We start from the raw sequence: 21803 nt of genomic DNA on the forward strand, positions 1-21803 counted from the left end.
CAACTGGGGAAGAAGGGTGAGGAGGTCAACAGGGAAACATAAATATTTGATTAAGGCCAGATTGACAGGAGAACAAAGGCGACAGAGAGCATCGCCTCCTAAAACAAATCTTTCCCACAGAGGGGACCTGGGTCTGTCCCACTGTCTCCGCACTGTAGGTCTGTTACGTCTCACTCTATGGGGGGGGGGGACAGAAACACATGACCAATGGATGTGTAAGTGTGTAACTTTAAAACTTTGACCATAACAACTATTGATTCGTTACAAAAACACACACAAAACTATTTAAACATCCAGGATCCACTGGGACATTTATTATGTATTAAACATTTCACCAATTTTAAATGGTTAAATATTACATATAATACAACAAATGGCACATTCAATTTCTCATCAAACACACACACACACACAGACACACACTCTGCAAACGATATCTGCTCCCCAAACAAATCCATCATTGTCCTGCAGAGCAAGTAAACATCCAATCATGGAGTGTGTGACCTTCAGAAGTCTGCAGCTGGCTTCACTTTAAATCCTCTTGGCCGCTGTGCTGTGACCCTGGAGCCCAATACATGTATTCACATATCAAAGGGCCTGAAAATCTATTTTTACATTACGACTCAAGACGAGCCAAACACTGGCCCGGCACACGGGGCCTCTGAGGCACCTGTCATCACGCTGGAACTTTTTCAGTCCATTAAAAAAAGCAGAGACAAAACAAACATGTTTGTGTCTTGGGAGAAGAGGCATTTTCTGCAGCCAACAACAAGAGTTTTATTCTCTTCAGTCTGGCACGAAGCCGAGGTCGTGCCCCTTTGTCTCAATGTCTTTACTGGTCCAGCTGGGACGGCAGGAGAGCCCAGCTTTCCTCTCTGAGCAGGCGATTATCACATGTTTTTCATGTGTTTACACCACATCTCATCGGACTATTTTCCGATACAGAAATCTTTGAAGATGATGTCCAGGATCTCCTCGGCCCCGACTCGGCCAGTGATCCGGCCCAGGCTGGTGAGAGCCAACCGGACACCTTCGGCTGCCAGAGCGAGGTCGGTGTCCCGGTACATTTTATACTGAGCCAGGGCCGCCACGCACTGCTGCAGGTGGGCCCTGTGGCGAGCCTGGGTCAGGGTGGGGCCGCCAGACAGGGGGTCGCCACACCTAGAGGGGAAGTCAGGGAACAACATGAAACAGATGAGCAATAAAACCCATTATTTTGCTTTTGGTTTGGAAATGTTGAAAACCAGACTCACACACCACTCTACATAGATCAGATTATCAGATAAAAGGATGAATTTACATCAGAATCATTCTGTCTCTTTAATTTTGTTTTAATTTAAATGTAGCATAGAGCAGGAATAGAGCATATCTGAATTTGGTGTTTGATATCAAACATTTAAAACTTACAGACACTGCACAAACAACTGTGAGGGAGATACAGATATTGTGATTTGGATATAAATGTACGAACTTATCAAGTCTAGTTTTTCATTTCAATGTGATATAAATGTATCTGAGGAGAAATGAGAAGTCCTCTTTGATGAAACTTGTCCTGACACAAGACAACATGATGAATAATGGCTCCTTACAGAGTTTTGACGGAGCTGTGCAGCAGCGTGAGGAAGTCCTGCAGTCCTTCATCAGTGTGACATGAGATGAGACAGACAGGAGGAAGTCCAGGGACCTGTCTCAGCTCCGTGTCCAGCTTCTGTCGCTCAGCTTCAGGCAGCAGATCGGTCTTATTCACCACCAGGAGACACCTGTCTGCAGGAAACGCTTTCACCACACAGGAAAATGATCATGATTAAAAAACTTCAAGTCAAATTGTATATTTTCTTTTCTGCAACACTAACGACTCAGCTATTTCTCCCTCAGGCACATTTCTGTTTGATTATTTAAAGTGACTCCCTGACCTGGATTAACCTACCCTTTAACAATGCTAATGGCACTGAAACTAATTATTTTATTTAGTTTTCTTGTGAAGAGCCTTTAAGTCTCCCTTAGAGTCTCCTCAAACAAAGACACAGCACGATACCTGTGTCAGTCGGCTCCTGGGCGGGCAGCACACTCCTCAGGTGTCCCTGTAGGAAAGCTGCAGCCTGCTGAGCGTCAGTGGGAACGTGAGCACAGTCCACAACCACCAGAGTCAGATCTGCCTGCTCCACCCTGGAAACAAGGATGTGATCACAGAACACGTTTACCTCCCCATGCTGAATATCCATCACGTCTGCTGTGAAGCCAGGAGGTCTGGGTGCTCAGAGGAGAACTGGAATTATACTGACATGAGATAAACCAGAGATAAATATCTTGAGTTTTTAATATCGTATGATTCACCTTCCGTCATTTGAAAGTTAATTTAAAGTTTTCTAAATGAATTAAATCGGAGAAAATGAAACACATCCATCTTATAAGTCGTCGCATGTACATTCCTCATAGTTTTCAGTAAAAGAGTTGATAATGAGTTTTTGGAACATGGAAAATATGAGAGCAGCTGCATTAATGTTTTATATTTGTTCTACGCCAGTGAGACATCTAAGAGCAGTGGTTTGGTGTCTGTCGTCTTATTTCAGAAAAGGACTGTTACAGGCGCAGGATTTGTGTTGATCTGTGGACTCTCTCTGTCAACACACATCACACCACCTTTCACTACAGTAAATAACTGCACCTCTACTGTTGCCTCTGCCATTTTACTCTGGAATGGGCGATACATATTATACCGAGTGATGTATTGACACATTAACGTATAATACAAGTGCTATATATATTTGTGGGAAATGGAAAATAAGACAAATATTGTACTGTTGCTGTTGATGAAGACTTCATAAAGTTTCATTAAAAAAATGAATATACTGTGCACAAACTGTATGAGAGATGGTTTGGATATTTCTCAATTCATATTTTATGAAATACTCTGCAGCTCTGTCTCACTGTGACCCATCAGCAGCAGCAGCAGCAGCAGCAGCAGCAGCGGATGCTTGTACTTACCATGTCCTTCCTGTAGTGACCCAGGTCACGAGTCTGTGACCGGCTCCCTGCACACAACAGTTCCCCACAGAACATAAACTGCCCACCCTTCCTACACTTAACTTAAACAAACAGCCAAAGAATTACTAAATATTTGCACCGAAACTGGTATTTTTGTAATTTGATATTCATCTTCAATATATTTCATTAGTGGTATTTTCAGTGAAGTCATTTCACAAGTCATTGCTGTGTGATGCTTTACCACTTGCCAGAACTGTGGAAAATATTTACCTCTGACCCACTCCTCCGTTTTTGGTATTTATTATGCAATTTATGGTATTATAGTTCATATGAGGTATAATATTTATGATTGTGAGTAGGACTGTTGGGCCTTGGCGGTGGTATGAAGTCTACTTAGTGCCATTGTAGTTCATATTTGTCTATTTTGAAGACGATAATATTTTATTCTGAATATTTACTGAAGAACTTCAGTTCAGAGAGAAACACTGTATTGGTTACACACTTAAATCAACTGTAAATAAAGAAAAGCCTTATTTTCAAACTTGGCGCTGTTTTCCTTTTACAGCTGCAACATTAATGCAACATTCTATAAATACAGGAAACAAGTCACTGAACACGTATCAGAGATGATGCATGTGTGAGTCAGTGTGAACCAGGTTCTACTTGCGTGTTTGCCTGTTTGTGATACAGCCCTGATGACGGGTGCCACAAGCTCAGCTATTCTTCCCTGGTGTAAACAGTGGAAGTAGCTGCTAGTAAATGGCCATATATGTCCTTTTCTCTACATCACACATGAAGAACCTCTCAACGTGAAAAACTCTCCAGCGAGGAAAGGTGGCTCATCGTTACGCAACCTCCTGAGAGTGTTTGTCCCGTGTATTTATAACTGTGGCTCAGCATAAAATAAACTCTGCCGGTTTCACAGACATTACAAAAATATAGCATGATGTACAAGGGAAAACAATTGACTAAGTTCTTCCTTTCTTTGTTCCCAGTGACATATTCCACTGGTCCCCAGTCTCATTTAGTTCTGTTATATTATACACATTCAAACAGTGGCTGAAGCAGCAGAGCAGTTCTCTACACATTTCTATTGTTCTGTGAAGTTACACCGCATCCTGAAGTCAGATATTCAAAATATTATTTGTGATTTCTCAGGATTGTTGGTCGACTTCATCCAAATCTTGAGAAAATGTTATGTTACTGATTAAAACTGTTCACTTTGCTCTCTACCTTTCCCGAGCTCGGCGGACGCCCTCTCTCTCCACCAGGTCCGAGCTGTCTCTGAGGCCTGCCGTGTCACTCAGGAGGACGGGGAAGCCACCGATGTCCAGAGCCGTCTCCACTATGTCCCTGGTGGTCCCAGCAATGGGGGACACAATGGCAGCAGGTCTCTGGCCTGGATTTAAAAAAGGTAAAGGATGAGGTTTAGTTGTTTTATTGGGGGGGGGGGGGGGGGGGAGGATTGGACTCAAATCTCAAATCTTTCTGACTTTCTTTTCACCAAATCTGTGGTTTTCAGCCCTGAGGTCATTTAGCTATTTTGTCTTCTACTGAAGATATACAACTTTAAATAAACCGTTCAAATATGTAAAATTCAATGTTGAAAATACAAAGGTAATTTCCTTTAACAGGAGTAAATAATGTATTTGTTCAAGACTGTTTCCAGCCAAGGAATCATTTTGCACATTTCATGCTCTAGTGAGTATTTCTGAGGACAGTAAAGGTCACTTCAGTCTCCTGTATATAGCCATCATCTATCATGGAATTTAAAGGGGTTCTCACAAAATAGTTGGTTCTGTGTAAATTGTAAACGTAAATTTTCTTAATTTTGTTAATAAATGACGAAGAAAGTTTTTCCCCTTGAGAACAGAACATTAACTCTTCTACTAATATTTTTTAAACAGAAGTTCTGTGCTGTCCAAACACAACAGGGGAGTTCTTCCGTCATCCTTTCCGTTTTTCTTTATTCAGGAACTTCACGGGTCCAAGACGCCAATGAATCCCACATCCACCGCCGCTTACAGCTCATTATTACATGTCTGTGCCGTCTGGCCCCAGGGAAGAATAATCAGCACAGGAAAGGATAACGGCATTTTATCTTGAATTTGATAAATAACCCTATTATTCTGATAGGAAGCTGTGAGGAGCCCCGGCCAAGCCTCCACTCTGGATAGTTTAGATAATGTGCTTCCTAATGATTTCAGGATACAATATCATAGACAAACATAACCTCACACCATAAACAACAGGGGTTTCATTCGGGTCGACACCTAATGACCACAGTGATTTAGAATCAAACAGTTAACATTAACGTTACAACATTAAACAAAGAAAATATTCAGCTTTTGCTATTTTATTTATATACATGTGATACATCTCCAATTCTCCACTTGAACATGGCGAGTAGGATATGGGTAATTATTTTATTCCCAAAAATCCTGATCATTTGGCCTCTACTGTCAACAGATTCTTATTTCAAAGTCAGACTGATGCCTGTTTCTAGATGCATCTCCTGTGTGTGTGTGTGTGTGTGTGTGTTCACTGGTTTGTGTGTGTGTGTTCACTGGTTCCCTTGGTTCTCTTACAGAGTGTGTTGAGGAGGCTACTTTTCCCCGCGTTAGTAGCTCCGGCGATGACCACCTGAACTCCACTGCGAAGCCGCTCGCCCTTCCTCTCGTCCTTCAGGTGTCGCTCCATCTCTGCTCGTAAATAGCTCACCGACGTGTCCACTGTGAGGGGCGAGAGGGAGACAGAGGCGGGAACAGGACATGACGACGGCTTCACGTTCAACTTGACGTTAGTGGCCTTGAAAAAGGAATTTCTGTCCTTTGAAGGAAAAAAGCCCGGCGTCCTGCATCTGACACCCTTCGTCTAGACGATAAATGGGTCACGGACTGAAGCGGAAAAGTGTCTTTGACAATGCACTGCGTCAACAATAAGTCATTTTTCTTAAAGAGAATGAATAAAACTTCTTAAGGATTTAGACTTGAGATAAAACTTCAGATGTGAAGGAAATGACGTGAAATGCAGTTTCTTTGTAGGAGGGAATAGAATGTTTAATGCCAGTTTTTCTATTTACGGATCATAGTCTATTATTATTTGCTCCGGGGGATGAGCCAACATTTCGTGCTACCACAACAAACACTAGTTCCCAGGGTTTATTGTGTCGCAACTTCACAGCTTGTGAGGCTCTGTGAAGAGCAGCGCCAGTGCCAGACAGTAGGCGACGGTCTCAGGGGGGACATCCCTCTTATGTGCACATACACACTCACACACCAGACACACACACACATAAAAAACCTTACATACACTGAAAGCATGGGAAACCTGGCCGTACAGATGATGCTGCTGGCAGCGTTACTCCTGTGAGTGGCATGGCAGGTTCCCTTTGAAGGTGAGACAAATGCTTTTACTGTCCCTCTGCTCCTCCATCCACACATCCTAAAGGAAATTGGCCTGTGAGCAGTTGGATGACTTTAGCTTCTCCCCACTGTGCAGCCAACTCACACGATGGCATTTCAAGATCCAAACAGGAAGACAGCCGGGCTCCTCCTGCTTTAAAGAGAAAGCCCTCGGACCTGCATGCCTCCCTCCAAAGCCCCAGGGACGACAGTCCTGTTATTTTTCTGTTAGGACAACGTGCACACATACCTTGGTTTAAGACCCCGTCCTCAATGAGTTCATCCTCACTGAAGTCAATGAAGGCCTCGACATGAGCCAGACACTGTGACACAAGCAGAGAAGGGAAGAGACATGAGAAGAGGCTGAAACATGTGTCATCCCATTTTAAATTTGAAGCCATTTAAAAAAAAATTGTTTTTTATTTCTACGTTTGTTTTTGTGTTGAAAGACAAGCAGGACTGGCAGTGAACAGGAAACTCATTTAAAATAAGTCTGGATAGCTTACAGTTTACGTAGATTTGTTCTAGTGAAGCAGGTGATACTTAAACACAGGTAACCAATTAATTAACATAACATATTCATAGGCACAGACTAATCATTTTGGGTCTCACAATTTGTATTTCTAAGTGTTCACCAACACATTTATTCAGTGTAGGTACCTGCTGCTATATTATATCTATCTAGATCATCAGTGTATTAACTGATCAGTATCTTGAGTGACACGTCTGGACAGGAACACAACAGTGGTATAGCTGCACAAAAACAGGAAGCGTCAGATTCGTTAATCTTTCCACAGAAGTGGGAAGCCGAAAAAAGCTGCATTGTTTGGTTATTGGATGAGGGTTTGACCCAGAGCATTATACAGATGGTATACTTCCTATGAATTGGATTTCCAGATCTCTGAGATCAAAATAAAGGCCTGTATCCGATTGCTTCTTGGAAGTGTCTTCAGAAAGCTGCTGACAAGCTGCTCAGCAGGGTTTCTCAGGGGAGAAGACCTGGACCACTGTTTCTGATCCGGTGCCAAATTGTTGCAAGACTCCTGGTTCCAAAGATTCTCACAGTGGAGGAGGATTTGGCTGGAATCCACTGAGTTGAGGTCATGTGCGGTCAATGACCTGCTGCTCTTAGGTGACTCAATGAGAGGTAAAGGAACCCTCACCCTCTTTCAGGAGTTGTAAACAAGAAACACCCAACGTCACTGAAGCCATCATATCAGGGTAAAGAGCAGCCTGGAGCTTCGCTGGGAGTCTTATTACTTAAGATGCATTTATCAGTCCCAAACACATGCACAGACATGCAACGGCACACTCGGGAAAATTTGATCTCTACTTTTGACCCATCTGGTGCAGGACACACAGAGCAGTGAGCGACCATGTACGGCGCGCGGGGAGCAGATGTTGGGGGAGTAAGGTGCCTTGCTCAGGGGCACTAGGCAGGGTAGGGAGACTCTTGGACTTTTGGACAGATCAATTCAGGTTCGTCTTTTGTTGTCTCTCCGTGGAGTTGAACCAGAGACGAACCAGAGACCTTCTCTGCCCATAGTCCAAGTTTCTGCCACTAGACCAACGCCTCTCCTAGGCTGAATGTGATGTATTGCACATAAGTTGTCTAACAGTATATATTCAGAAAGTACCAAGTGGTGCAAGACAACCATGCATCTGAGTCTGTTCTTTAAACAGTCTGAAGCATTCAACAACGGTACAAACGCCTCCACTTAATACATTGACATCAACAGTGACCCGCTCTATGCACAGTATATACAGGATACTGTGTAGATAAGAAAAACAATACTGCTGCACAGAACACATCAATATTTTGATTTACTGCCTGCTCTCTGTGAGAGAGTGTGTGTGTGTGTGGGAGAATAATTCATGGATCTTGATGATAACAAAAGTCAGAGGAAGCATATTTAGGGGACTGATAGTTATGAGTGAATGTAAATGTTGTTTGATAAAGGGACTGTTGGGCCTGGGCGGAGGTATGAGCTCTACTGAGTAACATTCAAGGTATCTCTACCTCCTATTGGATTGTATACCTAAAGTTTGTATGGATAAAAAAATGATTCATAAAGATATGGAAGGATAATCCCACTTTTTTATGACATCACGATGACATCATTATGAAATTGCATTAATTAAACCGTTGGGTTTACCTGATTAGAGTTTGTACAGGTCACACAGGGCACATCGCCCCTCTAAGACTTTGCATTCATCTTTAATTCATCCAAAACAATGCGGAGCCAGATGCCCAGAGATGGAAAAAACATTAAAGTCACTTGAGAGAAGGTGGAACAGCAGCGAGTTACATTGCAGGCGATGCTTTTTTAAAACCTCTTGTTCTTTGAAAAGTCAAAAATAGAGCTGAGACACTGGATGCTTACTAGTGGCTTTCCTGAGGAAAGTCCAAATTAACCCCTTGACAGGGTCGCTCAGCAGCTCAAAGGCCAGGACAGTTAAGACCTACACAGAACACGGAGCAGACGTCTCTGACATCATCACATGGCAACTTTCATAAATGAAGTTAATTTGTTCCTTCAGTCATGAAAGGAATCAAACACTATCTTCAGGGACATTTATTTTGATATATGTAAAAACAGGTTTACTGGAAGGGAACAAACAGTAGAGTTGTGGAAAAACATACATGATCAGTTATATTTTACTGTTAAAACCACTGTTCTAAGTTACTACTTAGTAATAATGGTAGCAGTACTAATACTATTCCATTTATTAATGCAAGTAAAAAATCCCAACCTCTGTCAATTGAATCGACTAAAGTTTTTGACATGAAATATTTATTGTAATATATCCTCAATTAATGAAGTAGTCCCATCAGTATGTTACCTGTGTCCTCTTAACTCCAGGCTGGGTTTCCTTTTGTTGAGTAAAGATTTTTTCTTTTCTTTCTTTTATTGTATTTTTCCCTTTGACTTTTGCTTTTGTTTAGTTTGTTTACTGATATTTTTCCAGGGCGGGAGGGGATGTCAGATAAGAATCTACACGTGTATACACATCAGTATTTTGATTCTCAGTATTGAACAGAAAACAGAAACGTGCTTCACGTGTGAGTCACATGAAAACAGGAAGCCTCAGAGCCCTGTTAATTAATCCATCAACAGTGTGGAACAAGAGCAGCTGCAGAGTTACATAAAAAAAAACCAACAGAAAGTATTGTTTGGGTGTGAAAATACTGAGGCCTGACCTACAGTCATGGTACCGACAAGTAATTTCCAAAACACCAGACATGATCATGTCTCTCCAGGGAGAGTTCCAGGATTTGGGCTTGTTGCTGCTGTGAAGCTAACGCACGATTGCACGAAGACAACTGGTAAATCTGTCAGTTCAATGACAACATCTGGCAGAGTCCGCGTCACGTAACAGACCAGAACAAACCCAGTGTGATTAAAGGTCAAAGCCAGAAAGCAAGCAGAGATTCTGAGAAAACAATGATGTGTGATCATCAAACATTCGACTGAAAGACCATTAAATACACAGATTTCTAGAGTAAATATGAAATGACTTAAATATTTATCATATGTAAAAGTTATTCATTAAAATCTCTAAACATAACAAGACGTATGTTGAATATGTTGTTGACTTGTGCACTCTGTCTTTTAAGTGAAGGAAAAACTGCCAGTTAGCCAATAAGGAAGTCGGCTGTTTCTTCCATCCACTGATTGTATAGGTCACTCCTAATGGATCACCACTTTTCATTGACATTTGCTGTGTAATGTGAATAACACTTTAAGAAATTACCTTATCCGTGAACATGATTAGTGCCTGCGTCATGTACATTCTCATCAGTAATCCAGATGAAAACATCTGTCTGCAGGTATATAAACCTCTGTGTCTGTCACATGTCTTTCAGGTCCAAATGCTCGACCTACCCGTTTCAGTCTGTGGCTCCAGTCCTGGTAGAGGCGTCCCAGATCTCCGGACATCTGCCTGAGAGCCTGTCTCCTCTGGGCCTCCGTTTCAGCATGGATCAGATCCCCAAGTCCCTCCACCTTCAAGCAGCATTGTACTCGTTAATATTATAACACCAGAAGTACCTGTTATACATTGTAATGGTTAAATATCAGATAAATAAATACAGATATTTTGAGAAAAATTTTCTCCAATCATCCTCTGGGTTATCAAAACAACTGACTTTTCAACGTTCTTTTGTTTTTACCTAGGGAACTGTTTTCCAACACCCGCGTTTTCCTTCCTTGAGAGGATTATAATTAGGACTATTTTTATTCAATTGTAAAAACGCATTTGCCCATTTATAAAAAAAATATTTAAATGCACTTTATACAGCTAAACATTTAAGATAAGATGACTTTTTATCGTCCCATTACGGAGTCATTTGCTGTTTTACAGCAGCAAATGTGAGAATGAAAAAGTAACCTGAAAACAAAAGGACTGAATAACTAAAACTACTGTATAAACACAATATAAAAAAGAGAGATAATATATCCAATGTAAATAGAATATATATAGAAATCCGAATCATGATAGTGTTAACACTTACAGCTTTATACTTGGCTGCTTTTCAAAAACAACAACAGGAGCTGCTCTGATTCATTCATCAACAGCAAAGGCCAAAAGATGCTAAACAGGACCTTGAATGACCTTGAATTCCCTGAGTGTTTCTGACCCTGTTTATTCCAAATGAAATCTGTAAATTGACTCAGGAAAATTCTAATCTGCACAGATCTGTCTGGGTGTTTTTACATCTTCATCTTGACCGACCTCTGTTAAACCCAGTTTCCCGGCTTGAAACGCTCTCCGCGTGAACTCCCCAGCTTCAGCCGGCCTCATGCCAGGCACGCTTCCTGAGAAACACAAACACAGCATACAAACATAAAAACCTAAATGAGGTCCGAGGAGGCCATGCATCTTACACACAAAGCGTGCATGCACGCGCACGCACACGCACACAAACAGAGGATGATGAAAAACAGGATCAATGTGTCACTCAGGGTTCACGACATCGCAGGTCAAAGAGGTCTTCAGTGTTTTCTCAAACATTTTCCAAGTCTCATCAGGGGGAGACAATGGTGAGCACAGAACCATTCGGCAAATGAAGGTCACGATCTGTTAACAACGATAAAAAATATTCTATCCAACATTCTGCTGGCTGGTTATAACCTCACCAACACTTTGAAAACATTTTAGTTATACAAAATAAGAATCATACACTAAAGTCTTGTGACATCACTTGTGTTTTATTAAACTTTCCAGACCCATGATGTCCTTATATTGAGTGATGGTTATAAACATTTCTTATTATCCAACACTGCCCTCTGGAAGGTCTGTGGGAGAACTGCAGTGAGAATATTACTTGTCAATCACAGGAGGATTGCTACACTTGCCAAGACAAATCTTATAAGCTTCATTGAAACAGGAATGCATGTGTCAGACTCCTCTTTGAAGTCACGGTGATGGACAGCTGAAGGATTCGACTAGAATCTATATTTAGAAGTTTCCTGCAGGCTTGAGAGCTTTGGGCTATAAAGACAAATATACCATCGATGCCTTGCAAAGCAATAAGGTGACTGTTTGTTTGTATTATACTGCATTATGTCAGACTCATTAAGAGAGCTGGATGTTACCTAGAGCTTGTAAGACGGCAGTAATGACAGCAGAACCACCGTGGATGTGGAACTCCACACTGTCCTCTCCCGTGAAACTGTGAGGAGCTGATGACAAGAACACAAGAGACACCAGATTATTTAATTTTTTATAAATACAGCATGTAAAAGTTTAAATGTTTAGAAATACCCTCATTAAACTAAAAGTGGGTGACACTGATAAAACCTCAGATAATCACAAGGTTAAATGATATGATAAGATAAAACAGATCAGTTGTAGCTTGTAGGTTAGTGACATTTTCTAAAGCACAGAAGGAGGGGACCTGACGTTAATATTTAGTAATAGAGATGGTTTGGTTTGACTCAACAAGGTCCTCACACAGGGCTGGAAAGTTTGTATTTTGATTTCAATGTATCATACAATAGCTTAAATATAATGTGTTCCTTCACGGTGGGAGTACATTTACATCAAATCAAGGTTGTTATATTATTGCTAGATTCAAGACAATTCAAAAAGCCACAACTGACACTTGGAAGGTTGCTTGAAAAGGGTTATTTCATGGTTTCATTTAATGTATAATTATCTGTGGAATGACCACAAACATCTAATATTAGACTTATTTTAGTCTAAAACCCAAATCCAGTGTGTTTGTGTGTGTGTGTGTCTGTGTGTGTGTGTGGTCCTAGGGAACAGACCTGGGAACCAGATGACGAGCCCTCGGTCCAACACTTCTTTGCCAATGGGGTCTGTGATGCTGCGCAGCATGGCGGTGCGAGGAGGAGGAAGGCGGTGTGTGAGCCCGGCCATGCACCGCAGTGCTGTCGCTGAGGACGGCCCGCTGACTCGCACCACAGCGACCCCACACCTGCCGTGGCCTGACGACAGTGAAAAGATAGTCTCGGCATCAGCCAGTGCAGATGGGGGGGTGCAGTCCCTTGTGGTCAGTAGCCTGCACGCTGGAGTTCTTCTGCTGGAGAAGAGGAAATAATAAGACGCACTGTAAACTCTGATAACGTGTTAAGCTAATAACGTAAGTCAATGTTTGTTCTTACTTTAGCTTCCAACACATCGTATGAACAAAGAAATACAGGATAATCAGAAGAGTGAAGTAAAAGAAGTCTCATTAAAGGTAAAGATTAACAAGCCTTTCTATTTGATAATAGATTTAAAAATCAAAGGGAAATTTGCTTCTCTTTACACAAGATATCTGCTAATGTTTTTATTTATTCTTGTGATTACGACTAATTTCTAATTTCCACCAGTAGCAACAAATGTTCAATCTATATCAGTGTATTGAGGATGCGTTGTGTAAGTTAATTGACCCAGGATGTACCAATAAAGAGGAGTTTCCACCCACAACCTTCACTCAGGAGCCAAAATCTGTCTGTAAACTCAAAGGAAATAAGAAAGTGACATTTGCTGTGATAGGAATTGATATTGACTTGTGATCTCTGTATGATTGTGGGCTGTATCGTCCAGCTCCAGAATGTAATCAGTTATATTTTTGTCTCGTGATATTTTACTGGCATTCACACTTGTGAGCAGAGGTAGAAGATTTGCAAACAGACCTGCTCGTGAGCGTGAGGACGGCAGCTCTCCACATCCCACGACCCACACGTGGAAACATGACTAAACAGCTCTGACCCCAGACCTGCGACTTGTGGCAGGTTTCAGAGACTAAAGGAGGAAGACAAGCATGATGCACACAGTCCCCCTCCTGCCCCCTGTTCACAACCCGTGGAGCTGAACCCAGCAGCTAAACGGAAACTGTTAAATATCCACATGTGTTTGTTTTTTTATCCTGTGAGAAGTCTTCATTCACAGACTCATGCTTCACTAAAAACTAATTCCGCCTCCACTGTTTACACTTCACCTCATGAGTCCGTTCCTCCCCCCGCTGACTGTGATTGGTCAATCCAACAACAACGGAGAGAGTATTTAGATTCCTATTCGTTGACAACCCGTCAATCTTCTCTAAGAACCGCCTACTGTGCGCAGGTAAATGTCATCCGTGTTACTACTGACACCGTGTTTTTATGTTCCTATCTGATTTTAATAAATTAAAGCTTTTCTGCTGCACCACTGTATATAAATTAATTAACATTAACAAGGTAAACTTAATTAAAAATAACTTAATAATCAAGACTGAAAAATACAAACACATGTACAACTTTAACTTGTATCTAGTTTATTTTTCATGTTCTTTATTTTATTATTTTTATGATTAATTATAAGATTCCAATTTCATTATTAATATTCTCCAATATTTTTCAGTATAAGACATTGATAATTAATTGAGTAATACATTTGATTAAATTGCTCAATAAAGTACAACTTCTGACTAATGTCTGTATGTTTGTTGAAATGTCTTTCTGTCCTTTGTTTCTTGTTACTCCATAGAACAAGGTGATTAGATCAGGTTGTACAATATAATGAAGGACAGGTATCAATCTGTTGGTTCCTTAACAGAGTAGAATAAGATGTGTTCCTGTTATTATCAATTTGTATATAGAAAGGTGGGGATTACCAAGGAACAAAGTGTGCTTCTTCAAATAGGTAATTTTTTGTCTACATGTATATCGTTTTAAACGCGCTAAGTGATTATTTTCAGTTAGATTTTTTTGTATTTAAACTAAATTTAAGAAAACCTCAGGGACTGTTTATGTTATCTCATACAACAAAGAGGGTTGACTAATTATTATAAGCATTTCTCAGTTTAATACTAATAGACGTCAATATCACAAAATTCTTTAAAACTATAATTTATCAAAAAATTAATTATAACCACAATTTTTCACGAGGCCATTGTTAGACCCCATTGTTTTTTACAGTGCACACAAACCGGCCACTGAGTCTACTGTTTGTTTCAATAAATCTATTTTCATTGTTCTGCCATAACCTGCATTTAAAAAAAGATAAATCATCACTTATTGTTTTGTTGTCCGCTGCTCAGATTGTGTTTTTGTGTCTTGTACAGGGGCTATTGTCTGATGTTTTTCATGACCTACACATCATTCAAATCGCAGAATATAAACCATGTGTACTCCACTGCAGCTTCTTGCAACTGTCAGCCCAGAGGCTGGTGAATAAGCACAATTTCTGCTCGCATATAAGACGCTTCTGAGTCCCTCAGCCAGGGGGGAGGGCTGCCAGCCTGTCAGTGTGACTGCACAGGGAAACGCAGCATCCAGGAGGGCGAGCAGCCAAGGAGAGAGACTGTGTGCACGCTGAGGAGGCATTGCTTGAGGCCCGGGGAGCAATCTTTAACCTGGGATCTCAATAATTTATGGACTGTTCAGTGTGTGTGCACAACGCATGACAGCTGCCACCCCACAGCTGTTAAGCACCATCAATACACAAAGATTAGGTTAATCAGGCAATTGATCTGAATACAATGACAATTTCTCTTTGTTAGGAGCAAATGACCCCCACACTCCTTTCACACACACACACACACAAACACACACACGCACACACTGTGGTCATTTATAACAGGGATGCATATATCACCAGTGGAGCATCATCTGGCTTCGTTGTATTTATTTTGAAAAACATATGACAGCTATGATCGGACATGACAACACAGTTAGTTGATGTAGATAAATAGTAAATAAACTGTATTTCTATAACACTTTCTGAGTCTTATAAACCACTCAGTGCTTTACACTACAAGCCACATTCACACACACATGCATACAGTGCTGCTATATGCTGCACTTTTTCTCTCACACACTGTGGGCACAGGCAAGCAGGACAATCTGGGGTTGGGTCTTTCCCAAGGACACTTCGGCAGCCTGGAATTGAACCACCAACCCCCTGGTTTGTGTAGTGTATAGCAGTATAGTATATCAAAGTATATTATATCATAGTAAAGTATAGTATAGTATAGCAACGTACAGCATACAGAATAGCATAGCATAGCATAGCACAGTATAGTATAGTATAGTATAGCATAGTATAGTATAGTATAGTATAGCATAGTATAGTATAGTATAGTATAGTATAGTAGGCCTATAATGATTAATTAATAAAATTAAGCCATATTTTATACAATAAAGATTCATACAGCTGCAGCTTTCTGAGTGTGCATTGTGTCCGGTGCACTGAGAGAAGACATTTCTTGTCCCTGGATTTGTGTCACTGAGGGTTTGATCATATGAAAATATTGTTTTGCATTAATAAATGAGTCATAGTCTATTTAATCTCCGAGCGCATGCATGGTTTAGTGCAGTCCCACTCACAGAGGAGCAGCAGTCTACCTGCTGGACTGATGTGCCCGCTGGTGGAGGGATCACTGCTTTTTAAATTACTAGTAAGAGCAAACTGTAAATCTACGCGGGCGACATGCTGCTAACACATGGATGGGCATGTTTCCAATGAAGCAGGCTAAAGTTATCAGTGTGTAAGCCTTGTATTTTACCTCATGCCGCACAGCAGATTCTATTTCTAGCATCATTTTGCTGACACATGTCACTGCAGGGAGATAGATATGCATTTCTCCTGGAGGACAACGGGACATACAGGACATGCACAGAAACATTAAGCTTCATAGCCCGTTTCCTAAAACTCTGTCGGGTTAAAGCCTTCAAATTAACAGAGCACCACAAACTCTGATTTAACTGAAGTCATATCTTTAGGATATGTAATGTAGATATTCACCCAAAAGCTAAACTAGTTTTGCTGATAAAATGATTAGACATTTTGTGTGTGTTTGTACTTTATCTATGTATGTCTCCATGTGTTGTAGTTCTATCTGAACATTACAGACAAGACCCTTGTTTATTTATAGCTGTAGGGTCTTGTTTTGTTGATGTGGCTGTTTGAGAGGGTTGGTTTTAGTCTTATAGGGTTCAGGTTATAGGTAACATTTATGTTAGAGATAGGTTTGGGTTAGGGTAAGGTTTATGTTAGGCTCAGTCATGTATTTGTGAAGGTTAGGGTACTGGGAATATATTATGCAAATCAGTGCCCTCACCAAAGTATTGTACAAAGAAAAGTGTGTGTGCGTGTGTGTGTGTGTGTGTGTGTGTGTGTGTGTGTGTGTCAGCCAGCCCCCCCTCGCTCCCTCCCTTTCTTTGTCCCTCCTCTCTCGCTCTCCATCTCTCTCTGACTCCCCCCCTCCCTCTCCCTCCCTGTAGCCGCTCGTCCTGCTCCTCAGCCCGGTCAGGATGATCCGCCGCTGCACCGTCACCACCGAAGACCTGCGCCTCGCCGCCACTCTCATTTAACCCCTCACTCGGAGCTCCGCACGCTGACCCCCTCCATGCGCTGCCCTCCTCCTGAGATGCACAATTGGGACACGATTTCCCGAAGCACATCTCCGTCGTGCGTCGCCCCTGCTCGCTGATAGAGAGCATGCCCGACACGGGGACCGCGGCGGCGGCGGCGGCAGCTGCCAGCGGCGCGGCCACCGTCGCCGGCGACGGCCCCGGGAGCAGCCGGCACCGACACCGAGCGCAGCCGGGAGACGCGGAGAGGCCGGAGCCGGGCGCCGCCGCAGCACCAGCCTCCTCCGGCGTACTGGGTGAGTGAGGTCGCCTCCTGTGCTCTGGACGATGCGGTGTTTTTAGGAACAGACGACAGGTGAACGTGGCGCGTGCATCCCACTCCACCGTTCTTTTGTCTGCACGAGGGCGGCTCAGATCCAACCACAGGCCCGTGAATAACCACCAGTACTTTGTGTTGTGAGTTCATTTCCCCGCTGCTCCTCAGGGGAACAGGTGATTTACTGCTCCATCAGGAAAACGTCCTGATTCGGGCTCATCACGCTGTCTGGGTTTGACCTTACTCTCGGTTACCGCACATCACCCTCTGTCATCCCATTGGCAGTTGTGATCATCGCTGCAATAGTTTCCCCACAGCATCCTTATACAGGCTGCTGTGATTGGCTGTTAGTTTTTCTTTATTACCGGGGTCCCTGTGTGATATCTGCCAGCCTCCCCCCTGGTAACCAGATGTGTAAGAACTTCATGATGTCATCCAGGGGTTTCTAAACTACTGACTGACCCAGGCTGATGTGTCTGCTGTCGCCTCCTTGCCTCAGCAGCAGTGGTCTTTCTACTGGAGGTGGGCAGGTGCATGTTTAGTCATTTTGATGGAGGTCAAATCATAAAGGCCTCTGTTAAACTCATGGTTAGATCCAGTGTGTGTCTGTGGTCACATTTAACTAAAATGATACCTTTAGCACGCGGAGCAAACATCTCTGTTTACAATCCATGACACCGATAGTGGATTCAACACCGGCCATATCCTCCTTGGAAGAATTGCGTTAGGCTATTTTTGGAACAGACTACAATATTAGCCCGGGTACAGAGAGCCTCAGCTGCCTGGGATGTTTTCCTGTGTGTGGGGCGCACACTGCACAGACGGCCCCTGTGTGCTCCCTGCGTGCTCTGCTGCAGAGTGATGCAGTGGGCTGTCAGCGGCCGAGCGATCCTGTTCCACACTTGGCCGAGGTAACCTGAGCCGGCTGCTGACGGGGACGAGCAGCCTGATGTCACCAAGTAGAGAGGGTGGCACCCAGCTCTGAGCAGTGACTGGGTTACGGGGTAGAAAAGTGAAGGTTAGGCCTCCCGGGATAAAGATAGTGATTGGGAAGAAGACAACAATCCTCTATACTGATTTAAGACTACCAGTAGCTGACTAAATGTGGGCTATAGTTGTCTAAAACATCAAAATCAAAGTATCTAACGTCACTTCTTTCTTGTTGTTGACCGAAATGTATTTGTATATATGCTACAAAATACCTGGGCAGGTACATAATCTAATTTCCTTATTGTTTGACCAGATAGATCAGATTCATCCTGAGGTCTGAAGTTTGCAAATTTAATCAAGGATACGGTTTTGTTGGCCTGCACGTGTTTGAGACGTCCTTCATTCGAGAGCTTTGTGTCCTTTGGTTTTTATAGAAAATACATGTCTACATTTTTCTAAGAAGGGATTCAGTATACTACTATCCTGTAGTCAGGACAACTCAGGTACTGTCTGTGGTCATAAATGCTTCTTCTGAGGATTCTGTCTCACATGTAAGAATTTTATAAATTTTACCTCCACTAAGGAGGTTCTGTTTTCATCCCTGTCTGTTTGTTTGTTGTTTGGTTTGTTTGTTCGTCAGCAGGATGACACAAAAACTCCTGAATGTATTTCCATGGACGTTGCTGTAATGATATTGCAGAAAATCGATTACATGTTGGTGCAGATCTGCACAAAGAGGATGAGCCAGGCTTTTTATCACTTCCTTTAACATGGTGAGAAAAGCCCTTTAAACGTCGTCACCACTTTCCCAGTGAACAGCTCATGGACCTTGAGGGAGAAAGAAATCAGACTCGTCAAGGGGACTGTTATTTGTGAGTGTGTGAAATTTGGTGCAGCTTGATTGAGTTTGAGATGACTCATGGGCCTTGGTGGAGCTACACACTGCCACTGTAATCATTCATGTTTTGTTTGTTGAAGAATATTGCGTCTGATGGTGACTATGTTTACATGGAAAACAATAATCGGACTCTGGACCTTATTCTGATATTACTCTGATTATGATGTTTACGTGAGTTGCTAATAGAAAATCCCATTCATATTCCTGTCTACATGTCTATGTCCAATGTTTTAAAACCCTAACCGGAAATAGTTAAATGCTTTATTTCAGGTTTTACAAAACCTTCAAATCATAAATTTTCCATCTTGCTTACACTCAAACTCAGGGCATGTGTCATCAAGCAGCTAGTAACTCATACATATCACCAGATGCTATTGGATTAAGAGGTGCCTGTTCTGCCTTCATGAAACTTCATGCCCCCTCTTGTCTTTATATTTCGTTGCATGGGTTATGAGTGAGAAGATTTGGGATTGGGGCTGTCGGTGGGATTACCATGATATCACATAACCGCCCTCACATGTGTCAGTGTCAGTCAGCTGCAGCACAGCACTAAGTCAGGGTGAGTTTTCCATGGGGCTGAGGTTTTGGTTACAGCCTTTAAGGATTTTCCTCACGAGAGGCTCGGGTGCTCGATTGTCTCCGCGCCTCCACCATATTTTCCTAATCCCTCAACAGTAGACTGGAGTGACTCTGATCCCTCTCAGCCTTCTTCCTTCATAGCTCCGGCTCCTCACAAAGCCGGCGTTTCAGAGATTAATTAAGCGCCCATCATTAGAGAAAGAAATGTAAAACTCTCACCAATTAGTTTGCGTTCCCTCCGAGGGCCAGTGTTGATACGATTCTGTGTGCGGGAAATCAGGTCATGTAATTTGTGTTTGCCCTATCACAGCACAGAGGTTTAGGATTGAGGGCATTTGTTATAGGATGTAAGGCGAGAGTCATTTTGACTTTGAGAAACATGACGATAATATGCTGCAGCCCGACATTTTGTTTCTCTGTGTACGTTCCTGTAAATCTAATCTGATTTCGACTTCCCCTGCTATACTTCCTCATGCATGAGTATTCATCACAACAGCTATAACGACAGGCCTTGATCGCCAATCGCAAAACGTTTCAAGATCAAAATGCACTCAGGCTAATTGTAGGTTTCCTCTGAGTAGCTGATACAGAATCGATTCCACAGTATCATATGGAACATAAAAGTCGGGCTGGTACAGGTAAAGTATTGAGTATATACGCATGTTTAAAAAAAAACAGCTAAAGCCACATAAAAATGGTGAGTGACTCCTCTCTTATTGCGATTAGACAGTTGTTTCCCCATCTGAGTCATGGTCCTCACCACAAACGCGTAGGAAACTTAGAAGTATTCTCACCGCGCCGTCTAAACAGTTTTGCATCTTGCACAATACAAACAGTTGTAGCAGGTTGTTCCAGAGAGCTAAAATAAAAAATGCAAAAGGTGCAGCATCAGCTTCTGGACCTCCTGAATGAGGAAGTAGAAATTTGGCAGTTCACCTGGGTGCCATGTTTTAATCACTGCTGATCTGAGCCAGAGCCGATTAAAAACTTGTTGACTGCAGAGTCATTTGACCCCAGAGTAAATTGTATCAATTCCCAGTGCAGACATGAGCCAGATGTTAGTGGGTGTCAGTGGGTGTAAGTGTTTTTTTTGACGAGGAAAAGGGCTTTTTAGTTTAAAAACCTTTTCTCACCTCTGAAAGTGCAAATCTTATCCGAGACAGAGGTGAGATCTGATGGGGCCGTTTTCTATCGATGTAAACGTATAACTCCTTTCTTGATGCCTGGCATTAATAAAAGCACTTTCCAGTCTGCAAAATATATGAGAAACATATATTAAGCAGGGATCTGCACTCATCCACAGACTCCAGGCCGGGGCTCTGCTTCCTCTCTCTCTCTCTGTGTCTCTCTCTCTGTCTCTGCCTCTGAGGCAACTTGAATACCTCAGCTTTGCTTCAGAAAGATTTAGTCAGGTTCAGTGTCACACAGGTTGCTTTAAATACAGCAGTGTAAGGCAAGGTGGTGGGGGGGGGGTGGGTGGGGGGGGCAACAACATCACTGTGAATCTCCTTGAAGAAGAGCTGCATGCATTCTTCCTGAGCCATATGTTTGTGTCTCATACCCCACAGTTTCCTAAATGAAGGAGCTGATGGATATAATGCAGAGTGATATAATGGCAGCAGTGTGTTGTGCCTAATGACTCTGAACTTAATGCATCTCTCTGGATCTCTGCCTGTCTCGCTCTTATTCATTGCACCGATGTATTTCCTGTTCTCCTTCTCTCCTCCTCCTCTACAGTGAGTGCTGAGCTGCACATTAGCTGCATTAGCGATCAAGGAAACTCTCGATGTGGAGGTGACCTTGCTGATGGTAACACCGGAGCTTTATTAACCTTACCTGAGCGGTCAAACATTCAAATGGCAGATTACCTCGGTGAGCCGGCT

At 42.4% G+C, this 21803-nt stretch overlaps 2 protein-coding genes across 5 annotated transcripts in view; one reads left to right on the plus strand and one right to left on the minus strand.

Annotated features, from left to right (window-relative positions):
• Positions 1 to 284: 284 nt before the first annotated feature.
• Positions 285 to 13842, minus strand: gtpbp3 (GTP binding protein 3, mitochondrial). 4 transcript variants are annotated; one of them, XM_062396166.1, is made up of 11 exons: positions 13538 to 13842; positions 12665 to 12844; positions 11990 to 12076; positions 11127 to 11209; positions 10277 to 10396; positions 6640 to 6712; positions 5574 to 5717; positions 4219 to 4384; positions 2036 to 2166; positions 1590 to 1776; positions 285 to 1161 (listed from the first exon to the last, which is right to left on the minus strand). In XM_062396166.1, exons 2-11 carry the CDS (start codon positions 12774 to 12776, stop codon positions 930 to 932), a joined length of 1335 nt encoding a protein of 444 aa, XP_062252150.1. In that variant the 5' UTR covers positions 12777 to 12844; positions 13538 to 13842; the 3' UTR covers positions 285 to 929. The 4 variants fall into 4 exon arrangements, with proteins under 4 accessions (XP_062252150.1, XP_062252148.1, XP_062252149.1 ...); XM_062396164.1 differs by having other exon boundaries at positions 12665 to 12936; XM_062396165.1 differs by having other exon boundaries at positions 1590 to 1764; positions 12665 to 12939.
• Positions 13843 to 17116: 3274 nt separating this feature from the next.
• The window catches only part of ano8b (anoctamin 8b), a 36400-nt gene continuing 31713 nt past the window's right edge, over positions 17117 to 21803 (plus strand). Inside the window, exon 1 of the mRNA XM_062395494.1 lies at positions 17117 to 17493. Within this exon, the coding sequence (XP_062251478.1) occupies positions 17325 to 17493 (169 nt within the window). The 5' untranslated portion in view covers positions 17117 to 17324. The remainder of the gene's footprint in view (positions 17494 to 21803) is intronic.

Source organism: Platichthys flesus, chromosome 9, assembly GCF_949316205.1.
Source record: "Platichthys flesus chromosome 9, fPlaFle2.1, whole genome shotgun sequence".
In the NCBI taxonomy this organism is placed as follows: Eukaryota; Metazoa; Chordata; class Actinopteri; order Pleuronectiformes; family Pleuronectidae; genus Platichthys; species Platichthys flesus.

Coding starts and splice junctions, on each gene's coding strand:
- gtpbp3 (XM_062396163.1), bottom strand. CDS start 13,596: ATGTTTCCACGTGTGGGTCGTGGGATGTGGAGAGCTGCCGTCCTCACG. Junction 12,077..12,664: donor GCTCGTCATCTGGTTCCCAG/GTCTGTTCCCTA, acceptor TCTTGTCATCAG/CTCCTCACAGTTTCACGGGA. Junction 6,713..10,276: donor GGAGCCACAGACTGAAACGG/GTAGGTCGAGCA, acceptor CTTGTGTCACAG/TGTCTGGCTCATGTCGAGGC.